This window comes from Lissotriton vulgaris, chromosome 6, assembly GCF_964263255.1.
Source record: "Lissotriton vulgaris chromosome 6, aLisVul1.2, whole genome shotgun sequence".
Classification (NCBI taxonomy): domain Eukaryota; kingdom Metazoa; phylum Chordata; class Amphibia; order Caudata; family Salamandridae; genus Lissotriton; species Lissotriton vulgaris.
The window spans coordinates 1,167,819,939-1,167,844,125 of NC_141694.1; the positions used below are offsets into that span (position 1 = coordinate 1,167,819,939).

At 43.6% G+C, this 24,187-nt stretch overlaps 1 protein-coding gene across 1 annotated transcript in view; it reads left to right on the forward strand.

Moving 5' to 3' along the window:
• The window catches only part of OPN3 (opsin 3), a 424,625-nt gene that overhangs the window by 327,531 nt on the left and 72,907 nt on the right, over positions 1 to 24,187 (forward strand). Inside the window, exon 2 of the mRNA XM_086925365.1 lies at positions 17,154 to 17,473. Coding sequence (XP_086781491.1) covers positions 17,154 to 17,473 — 320 coding nt within the window. The remainder of the gene's footprint in view (positions 1 to 17,153; positions 17,474 to 24,187) is intronic.

Genomic DNA, 24,187 nt, shown 5'->3' on the forward strand with positions numbered 1-24,187 from the left:
TCCGCATAGTTGGACAGTCCAGGAGAGCGCTGGCTCAACTGGCACCGCAGCAGCCAGTTGCGGGCGCCAGGCGGCAGTGGGTGTATTGATAGCAAAGGCCTTGTAGGCACAAGCCCAGAGAGGGTGTCTGTGCGAGGTCTTCCAGTTGGTCAATGGTGAAATGCAGTACCCCTACGTTTAACCTCTTATGGTGCACAGCTTTAGAAGGGGGCAGGCCCACAGCATGAGCTAGGTGAGTGTTCCACCGCGTGGTGGAGGCCTCGGATCAGGGGCAAGAGACCGCGCACCTCTTCACCCCCCAGGGGCTTGGAATATGGATGGTCCGGTTCGGGCACCTAGACCGTGCTGTGCCTGGGGTGTGTGGTGGGGGTCAGGAAGGTATCCCTCTTGTGTGCCGTGTGGATGGTGGGTATGCATTCGCAGAAGGAGCGCTGGAGGATGCTGTGGCTCTGTCGGGTAGGCCTGAGTCCCCAGACCCATGCTGGGATAGCTGCATGGCATTGTGTGCACAGCGCGCAGTCTTGGTACACGCTAACACCGCAGTTGCTCTAGATGCGCCATCTGTGTGACTGTAGTGTATGGCGTGGCTCAAGTCGACTAAGTTGTGAGTCTTTCTTGCCGATCCAGCCCTGTGGCCCCTGCAGATATTAGCGGATGGGTGCAGAGTCTCACTCTGCCGTAGGCATCCAGGGTGGATCCCCAGACTGAGCCTGGGGAGGCAGAGAACCGCGTGTGGTAGGTCCAAGTCCCTGGCCTTACATGATGGTATCCCAGGTGGGGGTGCCCCGAGGGCGGTCTGCAGGCTCGGTGCGCGGAAGCCGTCACACAGCTCGATTTCCCCCAGCGCCGCTGTCTCACAGTATGACCGTACACCAGTAGTGCTCGAGTATCATGTAACTGGGGTTGGACCCTTGAGGGTATGTTTGCTCGGCCCGCGCGTTTGGCGGCGGGCCTTCTCCTCTCGGGAACCGGCCAGCCTCGCCTAGTTTACCAGGCCGCAACTGTGCACAGTGCTCAGCTGGTCCTCCCTGGGTGCTGCCATGCCACCAAAGAGTTGTGGCACTGCAGCCGAACTTCCGCTACTCGATGGGGGGGTTAAACAGTGACATTACCCCGCAGATAGAGGATATATGTTGGATCGGGAGTCTGGGGCTGACAGAGCCTCACTACAGTGCGGCCATCTTCTCTGCCGCCCCCTTACGTCTCTCCACCCCATTGACAAATCTATGTGAATCTTTGCATCATTTACCAATGTAGTAAAGCTTGAGGTCTGGAAAGTTGTGTGGAAATGCATCAAACGGGTGCAAAGGTATTAGAGAGCAGAGATCGAGGAATTCTTAGCGGGTGCTTTTTAACAGCTGTCCTTTATATGTCAACCTCTAAATGACAACCCCCAACTTATGCATAATATTACCTCAGCATAGGTGAATATAGGGTAATATTATACATGAGAATATCTTCTTCCAGAGATGGGCAGTCGGAGTGTGAGAGCAGTGATGCACAGGAAGATTTTAGAACAGCCACAAATACATATATATCTGTGAGTATTGCAATGTTTTTTTTTTCTCAGTCCATTTCCAACGTAGAAAAGGTCCGAGATTCACTTCTGACAAAGACACAGCAGGAACGACTGGGAACACCCACAAACCTTGTGAAGTGTTGTAGAGAAAGTGTTGGGTGAAAAATGAAAAAGTGTAATTGCAGTAAGGCGAAGACATTTTTTGCAAGCACAATTCCTATTTGTAATTACGCATGTGTATCCTCCTTTGCATGCAAATAATTGTGAATTCACAAAAACCTTCCAGCAGTAATCCTGCAAATAAGTGGCTGCCACAGGTTTCCAGGACTGCTCCTGAAAGCCTTTCTGAATTGTAAAAGTTAGCAAATCCGCACCAAAACCATGGAGCAAACCTATGGGCACAGATTAATTTGTTTTAAATAATTAGGTCAATGCTGTTTGATGTAGCAGTTAATTGTCAGGAGAAATGTGTTGGTTGGAGAGCCTGTCTTTATGAAAGAAATGCAAGGTAAACAGTCATCCTTTTCTGCACATAACCGTCTTTTCTTTTGTTGAGACCCTTCTGTACCAATCCAGTTCACTTGCAATCCAGCCTAGGATAACATTTGTTACTTCATGCATTTCGTCGTGTAAAAAACAGAAACAACCCTAAGTAGAATCCTTACATAGTGTGTTAGGAGAGGATCCGTTAATTCCACAGCTCCGACCATGCATTATTCATGTGTCTACCATGACTATCCTCTGATAGAATCATTACAAGCTATGTCTGAAACAGCTTTTACCTGCATGAATAATACAGTTCTTTGGTGTGGTGAGTGTTATTACTCCTTGCCTCTGACTTTTGAATTGGAATTAGGACTTTGAATTCCTCAGAGTTCCAGTGTCGTTCCTGAAACTCAGATGAGATTGGTATTTAACTTCCTGGATTGAACACTGCAGTGCAAACTCCCTTGCCAAGTAGATAGATAGATAGATAGACAGACAGACAGACAGACAGACAGACAGACAGATAGATAGATAGATAGATAGATAGATAGATAGATAGATAGATAGATAGATAGATAGATAGATAGATAGATAGATAGATAGATAGATAGATAGATAGATAGATAAATTCCTTTATTCTGCATTATACAAAACACCATAAAAGTTCAGATAAAAAATACTAAAAATACACACATTCTTATCATCTGTACAAGTGTTTTTTTCCTTTGAAGAAAAAGTTAAAGAAGAAAAAAGAAGAGGGCGTAATAATATTCGTTACAGTTCATTGCATTTCATTAATCCCCTATCTGTCCCCCACTCCTTTACACAGATCCTCTCGTCTTTCTTAGCTTCAATGCAACCCGTAAAAAACTTGTAATGGAAAGCAGGGTAAGGGGATCTTGCGCCATTTGTAAGTGTAAGAGGGCGACCTTTGCATGCCTGAATTTCATTTTTTTAACCCCTTAAGCGCTGCGCCCGTCCAGCGGCTGACGGCACCACTACCTCGGGAGTGCTGCCGTTGGCCTTTGGACGTTCCAACTGCACCTACGCAATGGAACGTTCAGCACTGGAGCTGGACGTTCCAAAGCAGCTAAGGTGTTAAACAAACTTATTAGATACAGGCGCCTAGGCAATGCCAAGTAAAGAGGAGAGTTTGATCAGAATTGGGGCTTTACCTGCCTCATTTCCCTCAATATATTTCAAAGTGCAAGTAGAGACACAAACCTGCCCCGACTAGAGTCATAAGGATCACCAAAAATAGTTCTTCTCTGTTAAGAGCTGTCTGCAGAACAAGATGGTGAGCACAATGACTGATCCTCCTCATGCTTCTGATGCCACTCCTTCTTGCTGATTCCCAGTCCTCTTTCGATGATATTTTCACTGCAGACCAATTATGGTGAGACGTGATTGACCTTGAATGGTACCATCTAGTGATATGGGGGACCAAGAATATTTTGTGTCAAGGTGAGCCATCCCACACCTGGGGTGGCTGTAGATGCCTTCAGAATGACAGTGTTTTCCAACAGAACTGGGATGACACCAATCCTTGCAGCCCTGGCCAGCTCTGGGTGTTGGGTGGTGAGTACTGTGAACACTAAAAATCCCTGCAGGGTAGCAGCAGAACAGCTTCGGTTGAACTTTAAGATGGCTGATAAACACCTCAAAACAGAAAATACTCACTCTTTTCAATACAATATGTGCAACATGCAAGGCAAGATTGATGATGAAAATGGTGTCAATACAAGGGCTGAGGGCTGCAGAATAAATTGAATATGTTTGAAAAGTCACCGTTGGTGGCCAAATTCTACCAGAAATGGGTGGAAGGTAAGGTGCCATCTGTGATGCCTCTTTAAAGAGAGAAGCTTTAGAGCCCTCTTTACCTTGAAGGAGTAACTACATTCATACAGCCTATTTGTCGAATCTAGTGTAAGTGCTAGCTGGATACTTGCCATCTATCCATGTGTTTATTTTTTTGGGAACACAGTGGATGAATGGAACAAAATCAATAACCCATTGCCAGCATGTTCAGTATAGATGTGAGGAGTCCCACTATTTATTGATCCAATAATTCCAAAGCTGCCTTGAGTTACTTTGCCCTCTGCAGGTATTCCATGGGTGAGGCAGGGGAGTTCCCACGCATCCACCTATTGTTTTTGGCGCATTCCCAGATTTACTAGCACAAGTCAACCAAGAAATGCGTCAGACTACTACACCCTCCCAGGCGAGGAGCAACTAGGATAAATATGTTTATTTCTACTTGTTTTTTTTCCTCTTTCTACATGTTTCCTCGTTCTTCTGTAATGCAGACATACTTGCACCATGTTGGAAGGGTGCCTGCATTGGCTCTAGTCTGCACTCAGTACACCAGTGCAGGGAGAGTGCAGGAATGCATCATAACCGCGCACACAATTACTGATTAACAGGCATAACTCATTTCACACCAGCTTCCAGTTTATGATTTGCTGACCAACACCTCTTGGTTACACCAAAACCTCAGTGTGCCAAATCTAAATTCACTTCCTTCCACTATAGGAGTATTCAGCTCTACTAGTATTTACTTACAATCTTAGAGCAAAGCTAATTTAAGATTGTTCTCAGGGAATTTCCCATTTCACAAAAGCAGCTACAAATATTCACTCAATCCTGCTACTTAAAGGTTTTCCTTGCAAGTGTGTATATATATGATAGATTATAGGACTATTTTTTATGCTCCTTCCCTGCAACAACAAATTCCTGCACAATCTAAATATGATATACAGCCACAAAGAACTGTTGTTGGCATAAGTACAGTTCAACAAGGTTCCTTTGTGTAACATTTCAAGTAGAAAAGCTCTTATTGCCGAGAAATTATTCAACAAATCAAATAAACACTAAAGCTGTTTCTAATGAAAGCATATACAGCTTTAGTAGTATGCGCCCCCTGCATGGCATCGGTAAATTTTGATTTAAAAAAATTAATGAAAAATAGATCTGCCTCTTTCACTTGCTCCATCTGAAAGCATGCTGTAACACATTAGCTCTTAACATCAATTTCCATTTGGAAATGTGGCCTTTGATAAGTCGCTGACAGGCACAATCTGTCAGGCTGCCTCGTTTAATTGTCTGGGAACATTTACAATGTATCTGCAGTTTTGTAAGACCTTTACATATGTATGGGTTATTGATTGTTATAAGATTATCACCTTATTTTCTGACTGCACTTTCCATTCTTCAAAAAGCTTGTCATGGTACTTGCTTCACATATCAAAATAACCTTTGAAATCTCATTTATTTTCTCTGACAAGCTGACTCTTAACAGAGGCTTAGTTGGAAACATTTCAGAATATTTATCAGCGCCATGTTGCACAGAGCATTGCTGGTTTCCAAAACTAGGAAAAGCCAATTGTTGTTTTTCATAACAATTAGTATTGTCACACTGAGCTCATCACAGCATTTGTACATCCCTGTCTCCTGTAATAGAGTTGCAATATTTTAATTCAATGCTATTAAATAGCCTGTGTGATTTTATATTAAATGGCATATTAAAACCCAACAAAAAGGGGACAACATTGAATTTTGGAAAATGTTGGATTCAAAAAGTGAAAATGAATAAATAAGTACAGTAAAGGTTACCTTAGTTGACAATTCAGCACAAAGGTATCCATTTCAATTAGTCACCTCCTGAGCTCATCCAGCATTTGCGGTAGCCACAAAGAGCCAGTCGTTGGTAATACTACATATGATGTCATAAATTAGGTGATTGATTAAGTAATGTATGATTTAAAATCCCTGATGTGTAAAGCCATGATCTGTACATTGGCAGATTGCAAAGTTTACTTTCATTGGTGGATGTTTGAGGTTTTGGATCTACTGAAGTTTGTAGATTTTTTTAATTCAGTGTAGGATGGCTTAATCTTTATTAAAGTATTTTTTAATAAAATAATTAATGTACAGTCTGCATGAGTTCCCTAAACACAGGGAAAGTCCTTTGACTGTAACTTGTGCATATTCATTCCATGTACACAATACTAAGGATATGCCTTCGGCTAAGCCCCTTGCACTGTAATCACAAGCACGGTTTGTGGATAGTTTGCAGTGGGGTATATTCTGTAACAGTTTACTATGCACATTGCATACTATTGCATGCCATGTATTAATGGGCTGGTTGAAGAAAACGTATTGCCTGGCTTAAACATTTTTCTTGTGCTCAGTATATACCTACAACTGTGTGCCATGGCAAGGCGTGCACTGTACCGTTTGAATGGTACACTGTGCTCGGGGCCATTGGAATTATGCGATTGTGTGGTCACAGTGTTGTTTGACATAATTAAAGATTTGCTGATTTTGCCACACAATCCATCATCCGCTGCCTAGACTGCAGAGTTTAACCCTCCAAAAACTGCTTGGAGCTCAAACGGTTCAATAGTTATTAAAACCCTGTAAAAAAGTATTGCTGTGCAGTGAAAGGCAATTTGCAATAGTTGACTAGTCACCTTATTGCTATATTTGGGTGTTACACTGGTACTAATGAGGTGCAATCAATGCCTGGACTTTGTTTGCAAGTGTAAAAAGTACAAAATTATGAAGTTATACTATTACAAAATGTGCTACAAAATGCTGCATAACTTGGCTTTTCTTGCTGCATAATTTACTGAATCCTGCCACATAATTTTCCCTGCCGCACAAACCCAGTGGCCCTCACTGTGCCTTTGTGTATGTGCACAAAATTAACTTACCAGTAAATAGAGCCATGTCCTGTGTGTGTAGTACATTCAGTTACTGCCATTCAACAAACGGTATACAAAATTATGGCTCCAAATGGACTTATTTGTATTCCTAATATGTGTGTCAGGTAGCTCTGCATTTTTGTATATTTTCGCTCGGTTTAGTTCCACAAATCCTTGTGATCTTTGCCAGGTCAATTGCTTTTTTTCCCCAAAACTAATATTTTAAGATGAAGGTATTCCACTTGGGAATAGCCTCTTGGACAACGCAGAGGTGTTCCGCTTTAATGTGAAATAATTTGCGCGCTCGCTGAGAGCAAAATATCGCTTTTTAAAAAATCCCTGTTTTGTCCGTTTTATGTTAGCTTAATTTTGACACTGTACCCTGCTTTTAAAATTGAATCTGACCGCATACCTGCACTCGAATTTGCCACACTACCGCGCTTAGAGCGGATCATTGTTATCTGGGAAGGGCACCACACCGCCAGAACGGCGGACATCTTTGGTGAGGGCAAGGATTGGCTGGTCTAGTCGTCAGAAGGACGCTAGAACAGTTTTTAAGGCAGGCAAACTAGGCGGCCAACTACTTGGGAATAGCCTCTTGGACAACGCAGAGGTGTTCCGCTTTAATGTGAAATAATTTGCGCGCTCGCTGAGAGCAAAATATCGCTTTTTAAAAAATCCCCGTTTGTCCGTTTTGTGTTAGCTTAATTTTGACACTGTACCCTGCTTTTAAAATTGAATCTGACCGCATACCTGCACTCGAATTTGCCACACTACCGCGCTTAGAGCGGATCATTGTTATCTGGGAAGGGCACCACACCGCCAGAACGGCGGACATCTTTGGTGAGGGCAAGGATTGGCTGGTCTAGTCGTCAGAAGGACGCTAGAACAGTATTTAAGGCAGCCATGTTGACGCGCAGCGGGCACGCGCGGCGGGCTCGCCGGAGCGTCGCCGGAGTCGCGCCAGAGTCCAGCCCGTCTGCGCCCGTCCGCGCACGGACGGGCTCGGGGGCAGGGACTTCTGGACAAATGCGCATCTACACCTCTGAAGACTTGCGTAACCTGGATAAGGGTGAGGCATGCCTGGATATCGACACTCTGAAGAAACTAAAAACATATGCGATCTATAGACCATTGAACACTACACCTCTAGATGCATACTCCACCCTGAAAATAGCAAGCCTAAACACCAGATCACTCCATTGCCACCACGTTGAGGTCTATAACCTGTTGCAAAATAACGACACAGATATATTGACCTTAACAGAGACCTGGATGAATGAGAGCTCAATGCCAGACATCCTGGCCGCTCTTCCTAGCGGCTATGATGCTTTATGGCAAAATCGCCCAGGAAACACACGGGGAGGAGGGGTAGCTGTGATTTTTAAAAAGACGCTGTCAGTGGAAATTCTACTATCAGAGAGAGTCGACCTGGCTGATTTACTTGGGGTGAAAGTTACAGTAAACAGCTTATGTTGGGTGGTGTTGGCGGTTTACCGCCCTCCCAATGCAACCCCAATATTCCAGGACCTATTTGCCCCCATTATATCAGACCTCTGCACTCGCTACTCGAAAATTTTAGTCACAGGAGACTTCAACCTGCACTGGGATAAACCCCACTGGGACGTTCCTATGCGTCACTTGGACACCTTGATGTCAGCGTTAAATTTTAAACAAATCGTGAAGGTCCCCACGCATACCAAAGGTCACACCCTTGACCTGGTGTGGACTACAGATCCCTCCCTAACACTGAAAGAAGTAGCCCCATGTATCTGGTCTGATCACTATCTAATATCTTGCGAGATACGTATCAAGGGCCAAATAATTAAACCAACATTGGAGGCCAGAAAAACTCGCAAATGGGCAGAGGTCGATTTGAGGACCCTGACCAAGGTATTCCTGCCCAGAGACTGCCCCCCGAGCTTAGATCATAGTCTAGATCAGCAATACGCGGATCAAACGCGATGTCTGACACTAGCTATTGACCAGATAGCACCAATGAAAATGAAGGTGTTAAAAGGTCCGGGTAAGGATGCCCCATGGTTCACGCCAGCACTGAGGGACCACAAAAAGAAACTTAGAGCCCTAGAAAGAGGCTGGAGGAAAACTAAACAGGACTCAGCCAGGAACCTCTACCGAACCTCCTTGAACGCAGACAAAAAACATATCACTCTCGCCAAAGCCGAGTATTACGAATCTCGTTTAAGTAAGGCAGCCAACGTGCAGAAAGAGACTTTTAAGATCCTGTCGGAGTTGACCAATAAACCGGACAGTGTTCAGTCCCCCATAAATTGCAATTCCTTTCAGGAATATTTCCTGGAGAAAGTAAGAACCATCATCCAGGACATAAAAAGTGGGACGCTTAATGGGATGGCCATACCTATAGGCCCTCGAAATCAAACTGACTGTTCTATCACACTGTTTCCTGAGATTGACACCCTGAGCCTGCAGCAGTTGATGGTTAGAATCAAGTCTGGATCCCAGCGGACCCTTGTCCACCTAAAGTCTTTCAGGCAGCCCGTCCCCTATTGGAGGAGCATGTCATCTCTCTCCTAAATAGATCTTTGGAAACAGGACGACTACCAGCAGAACTCAAGGAAGCGCGTGTAAGACTGCTGTTGAAAAAACCAGGTGCAGACCCCGCAATACTAAAAAATTACAGGCCGATCTCTCAGTTACCATTCCTCTCTAAAGTACTGGAACAACATGTACTAAAATCCCTGTCCATGTACTTGGAGTCTCATTCCCTGCTTCACGAACGACAAGCAGGGTTTCGAGCACATCACAGCACCGAGTTGGTGATGCTCTCGGTGCTGGATGAATTGAGAGGCCTGGCTGACGGTTAAAAACCGAGCGCCCTGATTTTATTAGACCTTTCAGCGGCGTTCGATACCGTCAGCCATGCGTTGTTGCTGGAAAGACTGAGTGATTTTGGCATCAAAGGCCTGGCCTCTAGTTGGTTGCAGTCTTTTCTGTCAGGAAGGACACAAAGAATACAACTTGGAGAAGAAGTTTCCGCAGTGGGAGAGTTAGAATGTGGGGTGCCTCAGGGCTCGGCCCTATCCCCACTGCTGTTTAACTTATACCTACAGCCTCTGATTGCCTCCCTGGCGAGTATGGGCTGCACAGTATACAATTATGCGGATGACACGCAGTTGTTGCTGAGCGTTGACAATACAAATGCCGCCCAACTCCACACTCAGAATATCTTGAGATACACGGTTCAGTGGATGACAGGAAACCTCCTAAAAATCAACCCAGATAAGACTGAGGTCCTGGTGATTTCATCTGCCACTTCACCATGGTGTGATCTCTACTGGCCCGCAGAGCTAGGTCCAGCCCCAAATCCCAGCCTGAACGTGAAGAGCCTGGGGATCAAATTGGACTGTGACCTCTCTATGGTCAACCAAATTTCCTCAGTAGTGGGCAGTTGTACTAACATTATCCGACAGCTACGGAAATTAGTACCTATCATTTCCCAATCTATGCTACGTTCCATTGTCGCAGCCACTGTGATCTCACGAATAGATTATGGAAATGCCCTCTACCTTGGCCTACCAAAAACTCTGACAAATAGGCTACAGGTGGTGATGAATGACGCTGCTCGTCTTATCTTCAGACTGCCAAGACGCACCAAAGCATCCCCCCTGCTACAAAGGCTCCATTGGCTCCCTATCAAGGAGCGAGTGGAATTTAAAAGCTTGTGCATAGCCCACAAAGCCATCTATGGTATGGCGCCCGCATACATTAAAGATCGTCTGGCAGTGTATAGCCCAAAGAGAGTTCTTAGATCCTCAGACTCTCAACTATTGGTCTGCCCTCGGTATAAACTTGCCACCAAGGGCGGAAGAGCCTTTTCGGTGCTGGTTCCTCACCTATGGAACACATTACCTGAGCCACTACGTAAGGAAGGAAACCTCCTACGCTTCAGAAAGGGGTTGAAAACGTTGCTATTTAGGAGAGCCCTGTGAGCCACTTAGGCTAGTGGATGCCTTCTGTATTGTCAAAGTTGTTGTTTTACCATCGATTCCCGAGCGCTTAGAGGCCTGTAGGTGATTGAGCGCGCTACAAATCAAAAATAACAATAACAATAACAATATTTTGACAGGGTCCCTACCGCACGAATCCCTTAGATCTCTGGCAGTCACAATCTGTCAGGCTGCCTCAGCTAATTGCCTCGGAACATTTACAATTTATCTGCAGATTTGTAAGGCCTTCACATATCAGTCCTTAGTTGGCTTAAAATATCCTTTTGAAATGTTTAAAGCAGATTTGTGAAATTAAGCCAAAGTCATAAATCATGAGCCACCAAAAATGTGCATTCACGATGACCTTAAAGGTTTACCTTAATGTTTGATTCCAAGCACAAGTCTCATAGAACCTGTTTCTAATTTTCTTGCGTCTGTTTTTTTTTTTTTGGAGCGGACCATATATTCAATGCAGACATGCTCCAACTTATGTTTCGATGTGTTACAATATCTATTTTATGCCATGATGTTCTCACAAACTTTTCATATGAGAACCAGTTTGTGAAATGTGGTATCCTGCTGCTCAGCTAGAATGACTGACTGATGGAATGTTAGTGTTTGGAATGTGTGCGTGCGTGAATCAGTTGGATGAAGTGCTGAGCAGTAGGGAAGCTGCTCCTTGTGGTGCCCTACTTAGACTTTAACTTTACTTCTGTGTATCTAACTTACCACCTCAATAAATCTATGTGGTAAACTACCTTGCCTGGAGCTTCCATTCTTCCAAACTACATTTTGGTACCACTTCCTATCCACTTTAATTCCTCTGCTTGCTCAATCCATATTTCACCATTCACTATATTTCATTCTTTTATTTTCTTGCCTCTTTTTGATGCCTTTTAAAACGTCCTTCCTTTATGTTGTAAAGGGGGGAGATATGTGGTATCCTGCTGCCCAGGCAGAATGACTGCCTGATGGAATGTTAGTGTTTGGAATGTGTGCATGCGTGAATCAGTTGGATAAAGGGCTGAGCAGCAGGGAAGCTTCTCCTGGTGGGGCGCCTACTTAGACTTTAACTTTACCTCTATGTATCTAACTTACCACCTCAATAAATCTATGTGGTAAACTACCTTGTTCATTCTTCCATAATACATTAACCAAGGCAAAACCTGGAAACGTTTCAAAACAAGTCACAATTGAAAGCAATCAAGCCCTTACAAGAAGCATGTCTAATGGCCCCAATAGTGTAATGAGTGTCTCTGCCCCTAACATTTGTTTTTACAAATGCCATAAAATATGAATTTAAAGTACATGATTCCAAAGATAATGGATGAGGAGCTACATGAAGGGGAGCTCGCAGATATGCCATGAACTCAAGGTCTGCTAGAGTATCTCTGAGCACCATTCCTCTACGGAGTAAAAATCATCCTTTATAGGATACAAATATTTATTTGCCCATTCGAAAATTGGGTCACTCTCAAAAACACTTGAAGCACAGTAAGCAAATATTTATGTTCATGTCACACTGCCAAGATTGCCTCTTCTACTGGTTTGACTTGACATTTGAGCTGTGGAAATGGTGTCCAATGCGCAGTGAAAATGAAAGGGATGATTTAGAGAGGTGGGGCCTCATTTATGAAAAGTGACGCATCGCTGCGTGAAAACAGCGATGCGTCACTTTTCACTGCGCACTCCTTGCGACACCAATGATGCGTCATATTTAATGTATGATGCATCATGTCGCAAGGACTTACAGATATGTCAGTATTTCTGGCGCATCTGTAAGCGCAAAAGTGACGCATTGCTGGAGTGTGTCACAAAAGTGACGCAACTCCAGCAATGCGTCCTTTCACACGGGGAAAGCCCCATGTGAAAGGGCTTGCGTCAGTCTTACGCCTGCTGTGAGGCAGGCGCAAGATTTTGACGCAACAGCATCCTAAAAGTGACGCAGTGAAATCTCATAGATTTCACTGCGTCACTATTATGAGGCTTTTTGCGGGGGAACGCCCCCTCTGCATACATTATACCTGACGCAGGTATAATGTGGCACAGGGGTTTAAAAAATGACGCATCTACCTAGATGCGTCACTTTTCAAATATGGCGCAACAAGGCGTATTTTGTACGCCGCTGGTGCGTCACAAAAAGTGACGCACCGGCGGCGCAAAACTGACGCAAGGCCTCATAAATAAGGGCCGTGATTTTTGGGATTTATAACAATGGCAGCAGAGTTTATCCTTATTCCCATGGCTGTTTCACAACCGTGGAGTTTGTGACACAATCTCTAGGGAAGAAAAATCTCTACGGAAGAAAGCGAAAGAGCACACAAGTGCATTTACATATGCATTTTGCTCATAATTGAATTGTGCTTTATTGAAGGAATGTTGGCAAAGACAGCTTATTTTGCCGGTAAGCACGTTCCTCTGTCAGTAAACTAGCCAGTTGCTGGCTAGGGTTTGCTTTAAAAGCCTCTCTGATTGTAATCAGTGCTGTGTACAAAATCGTAAAAATGGTTGTGGTCTAAGCTCGCCTGCACATTGTTTATCCTACTATTTTAAACAGTGCTCACCCTCAGGGTCAACCATTATGAAAAACCCTAATCTTGGAATACAAATGCACAATTAGAGGAGCACATGAAATTCGAGTATCTAAACCGTTTTTTTAACTAAAACAAAATTAATTAGTCAGTAATTCCCACTATCGTAGTGTGCGTACTATTCATATATACAGCGAATACTGTATATGGAACAACATAAGCATACATTTCTCAACAAAAGGAGGAAGAGCTTTCCATGTTCTTTTTTTTCTTTTTCTTTTTTATTTATGCGTCACAAATACGTAGTATAAGAGACTTGACACAACTAGAACACAGCTTACACGTTTCGTCCCTGTATCACTGAACTACTTCAGGGTAAACTAATCAGGTGTGTTTCCAAGCTCACAGTAAAGCAACAAGTCACTCTCCCTAGTTTTCAACTATTTTCTAATCCTGTGTCTATATTCATGCAGAAAGACGTCCACTGTAGTGGGTCTGCACACCCACTATAGTGGACATCTTTCTGCGTGCTCATACAGAGAGCTCTGAAACGGATAGTAGGTGTCGCAAAATAAGAACCGACATAAACTCGTGGCCTTACGACTTATAGCAGGAAGACTGTGGGTTTCCAAAATGACAAAAGTGAAAAACAGGAACATATGAATTGACCACGGTGGAGAGCATCTGATTTGAATAACGCGTTTGGGCGATTTATATTTATATCTTGAGGTGAATTTAGACGCAGGATAGTCAAGTTTATTTTCAGGAGCTGGGGGATGTAAGTTATTTAAACTTTTTCTTATAATTCTGAGTGTCCCCTTTTTCTTTTTTTTTCTCTAATGTGAAATAAAGGCTCTAATAAAGGTTGTTGCCCGGTGCAAGTCTTTGCCTGCGCCTTCTCTATAGATTTTTTATTCTCCTAAGGATGAAGGAGTAAACTAAAGCACCGAACTGAAGAAAAATATCAAGGAGAAGGACAAACAGCAATTGACAAAATGAATGTATCATACTTAAAACGCTAATACATATTGTGCAATGTACAAAAGGGGAGACATTGACCAGATATAATCATTGTAACCTTTCAAGTGTATTGCTTAGCTATCTTTGTTAGTCTAGACTGCTAACTAGAGTCATTTTTAACTTGGCTTCTGAAGATGCCTTTTATTGTAGGAGCTTTATTCCTGCTTATCCCTGAAACCCTGGGGTGAGTCGGGGGGCAAATGAAAGTGAGAAAGAGAGAAGAGAGAGCTGTAATGCCACAGTCTCATCGACCATGCGTCTCTTGTATTTCAGGGAACTTACAATAGCTTTTTCTATGGTGAATGCCAAAGGTTTACTGAAGGTAAATAGAAAAAAACAATGTTTTATTACATTGCATTAACATTGAAATACTCTGAGCAAGAGAAGTATTGGTGAATATGCTTGCACTCTGAGTGATGACAGACTGCCAGGAGCCAAAGCAACAAACAGAGGGATTCTATAAGAGCAAAAAAAAAAAAGTATTCATAGTATGTTTTTTTACTGTACTGGCGTATTTTTGTGTAAAAACTAAATTGAATTGAAAAACTATAAGAGCAATGGTGGATCACCGAGGCAATAGCAAACCTGGAATTCAGGAAGCAAGAGGGACTGCAAGCACAGCAACCAATACTAATAAATAATCCACACGCAAGACAGACTTCAGACAACCATTCAGCAAACATAACCATATTGTAATCCAAGAGGCAAGTTAGAGTTCAGGCAACCAGTCAGCAAACAGTATCAAACTGTAATCAAGAGAGGAGGCGGAAATCAGGCAAGACATTCAGGGAACTGAGAAAGGAACAAGACAACACGGGTGAGGGACACACCAATGGAGAATGACCTGAGTGAAAGTACTGGAGCCAGTAAAGCACAGAAAAGTTACTAGGCACCTTCCTAAGGGGAGGGGCAGTTTATAAAGCTCTGGTATAATCTGGAGGGCCCTCTCTTTGATCTCTTACAGTGATGATCCTCCACCCTAGCTACCATAGACAAGTCCTCCATAAGTCCTCCATCATTTCATTGGCTTTCTTGACCATGTTCTGCAGCAACCTGTCTCAGTATCGAATCCCTGAGTCCGGATCACTCTCTTATTCCTGACATTTTGTCGTAGGAAGCTCTTCTTGGCAAATGCTCGGGTGCCTTCTACACGATTTTGCAGTGATTGCTGCTGTTATGTTTTATTTTAAATAAATACATTCTGCAGAAGGAATCTGAAGGTTTATCGAACTTTGCTCAAACATTAAATATTAAGTTCCTTATTTAGTGTTTGGGATGTAAAACCGCATGCTTACTGGCCCCTGTGGCTGCCGCGGCTTCCTTTTATAGATATACATTGTGTGCGATAAGATTTACTGCACATTACTGCAACTCAGACTCAGAAATATGGAGCAAATACCTGTTGCACTTGGCTTCAGATTCCTCAGTATCTCTTGGAGTAAGGCTATAAGAGAGATAAAAAATGGCGGCAAGCACTCACTTTTGGTATGTGCAGGTTGTGAAATATTGGCACCAGGGCCATATACAAATGTAAGCCATCAAAAGTAGTCAATACATGCTGATTTACAGCTTCCATTGCAACTATCTGCACGAAGGATATTGCTTCATATAGAAAAGCAGTAGCCCAAACAAAGTAAATGAGCATCTTTACACATGGGGTTTGTAATTTTTCAGCTGTTCTCTATGCACAAAAATGCCAGATATGTCCACTTGGGCGGGGCATTATGTTCATTATTCACAAAGGAATGAAAGAGTTCTGGAATCAATGGTGATTCAAACAAAATTCCGACCCAGCTGTGCGTAACTTTCGCATGCCATACCTTATGTGTAGAAAGGCATTTCATTCATATAAGTTTGCGGTGTAGTTTTATTTGTTTAAAAGCGATATGGGTGGATTGTTCTGGCATCTCTACTTTTTCAGTAATAGCAGTATCCTAGCCCAAGTTCTGACCAAAAGTTGGAATCAAAGGTACTGCTTTTGTTTTCTGAGACTTGTTCCTTTATTGTGTTTTCTCACGTCGGGTCGATGTGAATGAAATAAGCAGTGAGTAAATTGAACATGATCTGGAGTTTTTCCAGCCACATCACCGGTGTCATAAAATCCCCCATTCCAGCTAATTAACAAGATGCTATATTTCTATACAAAAATCACTATGGGTCAGTATCAGGTAACATACCAAAATGGGAAACAACACTTACAACGCAACTTTTACAATGCACTAGCTTTACAACAACACTTTTACAACGCAACATCCATTACAATGCATGCCATTACAACGCAACCATTACAACACATGTCACTACAACGCATACCACTACAACGCATGTCATTACAATGCAGTCATTACAACGCATACCTTTACAACGCATACCTACACTATCCAACACTTACCCTACTGTTGCACCCCCTGGAGTTAGAATATTAATTTTTACCCCTACACTATCGAATACTTACCCTACTGTTGCACCCCCTGGAGTTAGAATAGTAATTTTTACCCGTACACTATTCAACACTTACCCTACTGTTGCACCCCCCTGGAGTTAGAATAGTAATTTTTACCCCTGCACTATCCAATACTTACCATACATGAAATGTAATGGTATGCGTTGTAATGGTGCGCATTGTAAATGTAGTATGCATTGTAGTGGAATGTGTTGTAAAGGTAGTTTCAAAGAATTCGTTGTAATGGCATACTTTGTAATGGAATGCGTTGTAATGGATGTTGCGGTGTAAAAAATGCGTTGTATAGGTATGCGTTGTAAAAGTATGCGTTTGACCCGACATACATCCTACCAAAATATGTCTGTGTGTGATCTATAGTGACAATGATTTTCTTCCTGACTAATGTTAGCTTGTATATGTTGCTGACTCTTTACATGAGGCAATTTTTCATGGTGTTACAACTGCCCTTGTGTCTTCCAGGGATTGTCTCCATTACAACACTCACCGTTCTTGCCTATGAGCGATACATCCGGGTTGTACGAGCAAGGGTAATTGACTTTTCCTGGTCGTGGCGGGCTATCACTTACATCTGGCTCTACTCCTTGGCCTGGACTGGGGCCCCCCTGGTTGGATGGAACAGGTACACTCTGGAAATCCATGGACTCGGCTGCTCGGTGGACTGGCGCTCCAGAGACCCCAACGATGCCTCATTTGTGCTCTTTTTCTTTCTCGCCTGCTTAGTGGCCCCTGTGGGTGTCATGGCCTTCTGTTATGGACATATTTTGTATGCAATAAGATTGGTGAGTAACTAGGCAGTCTCTGATAAATGTGTTATGTTATTCTATACTGTTTGTATTGCACAGTTAAGTCAAATGCCAAACACACATATTGTTTTTTAACCAACACTGACTTCATCAACCAAGTTGATCAACAAACTCACATACACATTCCCATTCATAATCACAATCACAAAGACCTAACAGGATTCTCTGCAAAGGCTATCACAGCATTAGTTTGGCCGGAGTATCATATCGACGGATGATCTACAGCATATAGCCATTTACATGCACTTTTCATTCTGAAAGAGGACCCAGCATGGCATACAGGGCAGGGAAATTGAATGATTGAATGACAGTTCACCACCCTAACTCGGGCAACAGTCCCTCTAACATATTGAGCTAGTGACAGACGGGCTACCAAGGGCTGATAGACAGAGCTATGGAAACCCTGCTGGACTCTGGAAGGTGGCAAATGAGGCATCTGCTATGTTTGTCAGATGCCCTTCTTTTGCCATCCTCTAAAATAGACCACAGTCTTTGGAGAATCACATGTTATATATGAGGGTCCAATGTCTAGGATAGTGGGGTGGCATGGTCATAATGGCTAATCAGCAGGATGACAACATGCTGAGCCATTTAATACAAGCACATAAAGAAGCAAACTATATTTGCATCACCTGTGCTGACCCTGAGAGCAGGACAAGCTCCAGGAGAAATGTGTGAGAGGTTTTACGTATAACATAAACAGTAGGCCCAAACCAAATTGACTTAAAACAGCCAAAATCCAATAATGGTAATGTCAGAAAAATTGAGAAACAAGTTAATGGGGCCGGAGAGATTAAGGATAAAAGATCCTGTGCATACAAAAATATGAATCAACCATTAAAATTCAATTGCAAACAAGTAAAATCCTCAAAATATGTATCTTATGGATGTTTGATTTACAGTATGTGATGTGACTCACAAATTGCATTTCTTTACATTAATGGTGGAACTTGGGTCAATTACTTTACTTTGGAACTTGGAACCTTTTGGGAAAGCTCACTCAATCCAGTGAACCCAGCAAGGTGACCTCAAACTAGATAACGGTGACCTGATAGTTTAGTGAACACCTTTTGTCAGATGAAAATCCCCCAAGTGGGCTAGGGATTCCACCAGGCAGAGGAGGTTGTCTCTTTATAGGGCAGCTGCAACAGAGTCTACTGGGTTTCAGAAATCCGTAAAGTTGGAGGGTTTTCCCACAAAGTTTAGGAGCTACCAGCAGAAGTCGATGTTTCCTATTGATGGTGAAAAATCAAGTATGTAGTTATTCCTTCCTGTTTCTTCATAACTTGTTCCAACAAATCATTTCCCCCGAGGAAAGATGCAAATAGGGCTCCCTCAAGCAGGTCCCAAAGTCCTCTCTCTCAGTTTTTGACCACTTTCAGTGGGCTTGTAAATTGATACTTGTATAGTGCACTACTCACCCACAAGGGTCTCAAGCCGCTTGTACGGATACCGCTGTGGAACCCATCCTGGCTTTCCCTGTGGGGCGTCCACTCCTGGGCATCCCCAAGGTGGAGGCCAGGCATCCTTAGCGTTGTGGGGGCCGTTGTGGAGATTAAGCAAGCTATTGCCCAGAGTTGCAGAATTGGACTCCATGATTGGAATAGGCACCGAGGCAAGAATTATCAGGTAGGTGTAATTTTGAGGCCAAGACCCACCGAGGCGGGGAATTGAACCCTGGTCCCGGGCCAGACCTCTGCATCAGGGTCTGCCGCTCTAACCATTGAGCCACACTTCTCCACCTCTGCATCAGGGTCTGCCGCTCTAACCATTGAGCCACACTTCTCCACAGGATTGCTATGTCTAGAACCTTTCAACTTCAGGCACCTTCAGTTTTAAGGAAGGTGGACCTCGGCAGGTTAAAGGCTTCCCACATCAGATCAAGACTCTATCCCCTCCGGCTCTCTATCCAGTACTTTGTCACAGAGCAATGCATGGGAGACAGGGATCCAAATATAGATAGGGCCAACTTCCCTTATATTTCCTCCAGCAGTCGACACATGGATTTCTTTCTTCTTTTTTATGGATGAAGCTTAAAATGAACTAGTTTGTGGAAAATTCTGTTCTTTAAAGTCACCGTTTGATTACTTAGTGTCACTCACTTGCAACATCTAATGTTCCTGCTTAAAAAGGCACCAATAAAAACTTGCACGGACCCTCGTTTTTAAAACACTTCTCTGCAGTTTTCAATTGCTGGGGCTCGCCATAACTTCAGATCCACAGCAGAATGCTGGCTGCGCAAATACCAACTCTCTCAGACGCTGGGCTTTCTCCACTCCTCAAACACACAAGTTTTACAAGTTGCCACTGGTCTGCTGGTTTCATTCAGGTGGACACAGATCCATCTTTCCTTAAGTTCTTCCACACTCTCCTAGCCTAGGAAACAAATTTCAGGCAGCAGGCATACATCTCCTAGGTAACCAGACACCCCTTTGCCCATATGAGGGTTAGTTTATCTAGCCCTCAGAACAATTTCTAGGTCCAGAGATTCAAGGCGAAGCTGGAGGTTTCTCCGTACTGGAAGGTCGGAATACTTTCGGTCTACAGGAGGCAGCTTTCTGGGATCTTCTGCTCCACTTAGAACTGTGATTTAAACGTGGCTGAGGAGTAATTTATTTTCAAAGAGGTCCCTCAGCTTTGAATAGCGACAACCCCTAATCAAATATGACTACATTTCTCACACTGCCTCAGTCTTGGTTTACTACACAGTGACACAGTTTCTGTTTCAGATTGACACATTACAGCAAAACGTATTCCAGAGTTCTGTGAGGTACAGAAATTCGGGAAACAACCTTTACAACGCAACTTTTACAACGCACTACCATTACAACGAAACTTTTATAACGCAGCATCCATTACAACACATGCCATTACAACGCAACGATTACAATGCATGACACTACAACGCATACCACTACAAAGCATGGCATTACAACGCAGTCATTACAACGCATACCATTACAACGCATACCATTACAACACATAGTACCCTTACACTATCCAACACTTACCCTACTGTTGCACCCCCTGGAGTTAGAATAGTAATTTTTACCCCTACACTATCCAACACATACCCTACTGTTGCACCCCCCTGGAGTTAGAATAGTAATTTTTACCCTTACACTATCCAATACTTACCATACATGCAATGTAATGGTATGCGTTGTAATGGTATGCATTGTAAAGGTAGTATGCGTTGTAATGGAATGTGCTGTAAAGGTAGTTTCTAAAAATTTGTTGTAATGGAATGCGTTGTAATGGATGTTGCGTTGTAAAAAATGCGTTGTAATGGTATGCATTGTAAAAGTATGCATTGTAACGTCATACATCCCAGAAATTCAAACTTATACATATGGGCCTCACTTACATTTCTCTCCTTTGAAACTCCTCCTAAAGCCGGCCAATCCCAGATCAAATAAATGTAACATAAAATCTCATTGCCTTCCATAAATACAGGCTTCTATCACCTTGGGGTAGGAGTGACCATTGTCTGTTAGCCTACCTCCTTCAAAGTAGGCAAGTGTCAAGTGTCAAGTGTCAGGATGAAGGAATAGGAAGACTTATGTGCTGAGAAGCATGTGAAAAGTGTGAGTGGCAGTAATTACTGGTGAGACCCGTGAAGCTCTGTCAAAGTAAAGGCATTGAAACTGCCAGAGTGGTCTTAGTATCAAACCTTCTTTATGATCTGCTAGAGTAAATAATGCATCTCCAAGTCCTTCCATTGCCTATTATGCTTTTTTATTATTTAATGTTATTATGTTCAGACTACTAAACGTCATCCTCACCTCCTTTTCAAACCTTTAGGAGAAAAACGTAGTTGCAAGTAGGTGTAGTCTCTTTGCCATGCCAAGAGAACACCAGGAATATACAGCAAATTGGCAGGACACAGCAAAGGGTTCCAGTAAATGTTTGTTTCTGCTTCATCATTGATGCCTTAAGACGGTCACAGGTTCCATGGATTTGGGTACTGAAACTGAAAGCAGCTCTATTATTTAGTATTTTAAAATCGGAAGTAGAGCTATCGAATTAAGCAATGCTGTATAAGGAACTACACGTTCTAAAACGCAATACTCCCTTGTATTACAGATATTGCACAATGCAGCATTCATAGAAACAGCAAAAACAAGGAGAAATTAAACATTTCACCTTCTTTCGTCATGTTAAGACAGGTTTTCCATGGTCTTCATTTTGGAGTTGCACCATATTTAGACCACCCTTGTAAGTAGGGGGCAGCGCCAAAATCAGTGGTGTTGTGGTGGAACACCCACCGCAACACCCTTTGCCCGCCTTTTTCACGCTAAGTGCGTCGTGAAAAAGGGCCTCATTTACAAGGCGGCGTTAAGTTGTAAATAAGGTAAAGGGATTTTAGCCACAGGAACGTCAGGGCCGGATTGGCTACCGGGCCTTTCTAAGTAAAGAATGGAAAACCGAATGGTTTTAAAGGACACTTTAAAACCATTTGTTTTGCTTTCTTTACTTAGAAGTAAATGCAGGTCCCCTAAACATTAATCAGCCCCCACAGCAGTAAAATCGGGCCCCCGCTTGGCCGCCGACCAAAACACCCGGTAGCCAGTCCAGCCCTGAGGAACGTCACAAAAAAGTGACTTTCCTGTGGCAATAAGCACGTGTAAATATGTCCTAATCTTTTTTTCCTGTGATGTTTTGACCAATCCTACTACAAGCACACTTGATGCCGGTGCAGGGTGATTTCTGAATCTCTAGACTTTCACTGTAATGATGAAAGTATCTGTACTTAAAATACATATGAGTTAAAATTCTTCCAACTATACAGTTTGAACTCCCCATTCTAGTTATGTTGTACGATCCTGCACAGATTATTATGATAAGACTCACGTTGCATATAAATAATCCTTATATCAAACTACTTTTTCAGGTATTTTGTTCAACTTTCTCATTTTCTCCACACATTTACATTACTTGAGTACTTTGCTATCTAGCCTGATTCTTCATCATAGCACCTATTTTTATTGCATATTACTGCCTTATTGAACAACCGTAATTAACACTGATGTCAATCAATCATTCAATCAGGGGTTTTTAAAGCACGCTACTCACCTGTGAGGGTCTCAAGGCGCTGGAGTGGGGGGGGGGGGAGCAGCTCCGGATCAGGAAAAGGAAAAGCTCTGCTGAGGGACCCTCTGCCTTCTCCAGGATACCGAAAAAGCATAGATTATTGCACCCTGAGCTTACTTCTGCATCTTCCAGACACTCTTCCTCTTTGAGATTCTAGATTTCCAGCTTTAAAGCAGCTACATCCTTCTCACTGGTGGTCACACGTTCAGCCACTTTACCTAGATTAAGGAGAGGATGATTCATGGCCATTGACATTGCATTCATTTTGGTTTCCAGCAACTGCCTGGATCCCTGAATTGCTGCTAGGATTTCAGCTGTGCCCTACGAACAGTCCGCTGATGCCTGTGCCCCGTGTTTCTCTGGCCCCTGCTCCTGGGGGCCCAATCCAGGGACCGTGTATTGCACAATGGTATTGGATTGCAATTTTCACCATGGGGATTCCACTGGTGGGAGTCTATGTGTTAGATCTCACCTTGTGCACCCCATCAGCCCTGGTATATAATCAAACACAGTCTCTGCCTTGGATATTTGTGATTGCCTGAATGCTCAGCTATGTACAGTGCACTCAGCATTAGGGGGCTCCTTCAGCTACTGGTGGGTATGGCACAGTGTCTGGGAATTACACGTTTTCACATCACTGGCCTCCTGCGGAGTGGTGCAGTCAAAAGTCAGCCTCCCGCATGTCCCATAGCATTTTTATTGCTGTGCGCTTATGCCACTTCTTCCCTATACAGGACCCATCGCCTGATTCCACTGCAAATGTTCAGCCAGGGCCCCTCCACACTTAATAGCACGGCCAATATTCAGCCAGACCCCCTTGACATTCTACAGCACAGCTCTTCCCCAGTCTCAATTCCTGTTCTAGCTATCTATTGCAAAGCAGCTGTCATACAGCTCCCCTGCACCTGACTGGGCACTCTTTAGATTGTCCAAGTACAGGTTTTAGGGCACAGTGCTCTAGCCTCTCCATCTAGCTGAGAGCACTCCTTGTAGCACTATTACCCCAGTTAGAGCCTAGCACCTGCATGGGGCACCCCGCAGCATCTCAGCCCGCAACAAATTGGCGCTCAACCCAGTCAATAGCCACACACCGGGCACCATAAATGTGGCGCTGGGCAGCGCTGCAGTACTACCAATGAGGCAATTTCATGGCCAAGGCTGCCTGTATAAGGGGAGCGACGCTCTGCTCCTTACTCCACTCACCCTCCAGCCAGGTTGATGTTGTCACAATGTCAGAAGCTGTTCGACTCCACCTTCAGTCGCCCTCAGTTGAAGCCAGGAGACATTCAGAGAGATGCCATTTTGGATTGGGCAATCTCTTGTGGACGCATTTTCTCCATCCCCCAATCAGCCTCAGCCACCTAGCGGATCTTTAACCCGGGCTGGAAGCATTCAGGAGCAGGGTTCACCCCTGTTCCTCCCGCTCTGCCTCCACAAAGTGCTGCCTGTGTCTTTGCACAAGGCTGCACCTCCGGCTACGTCCCAGCCCCAGTCCGTATACAGCACAGCTCCATAAACGGGGGTTGGTGTTCAATTATTCATAGTGCGCGTGGCACCAAAACGCCAGACCGTGTAGCCCTGGGTTTTATTCATTCC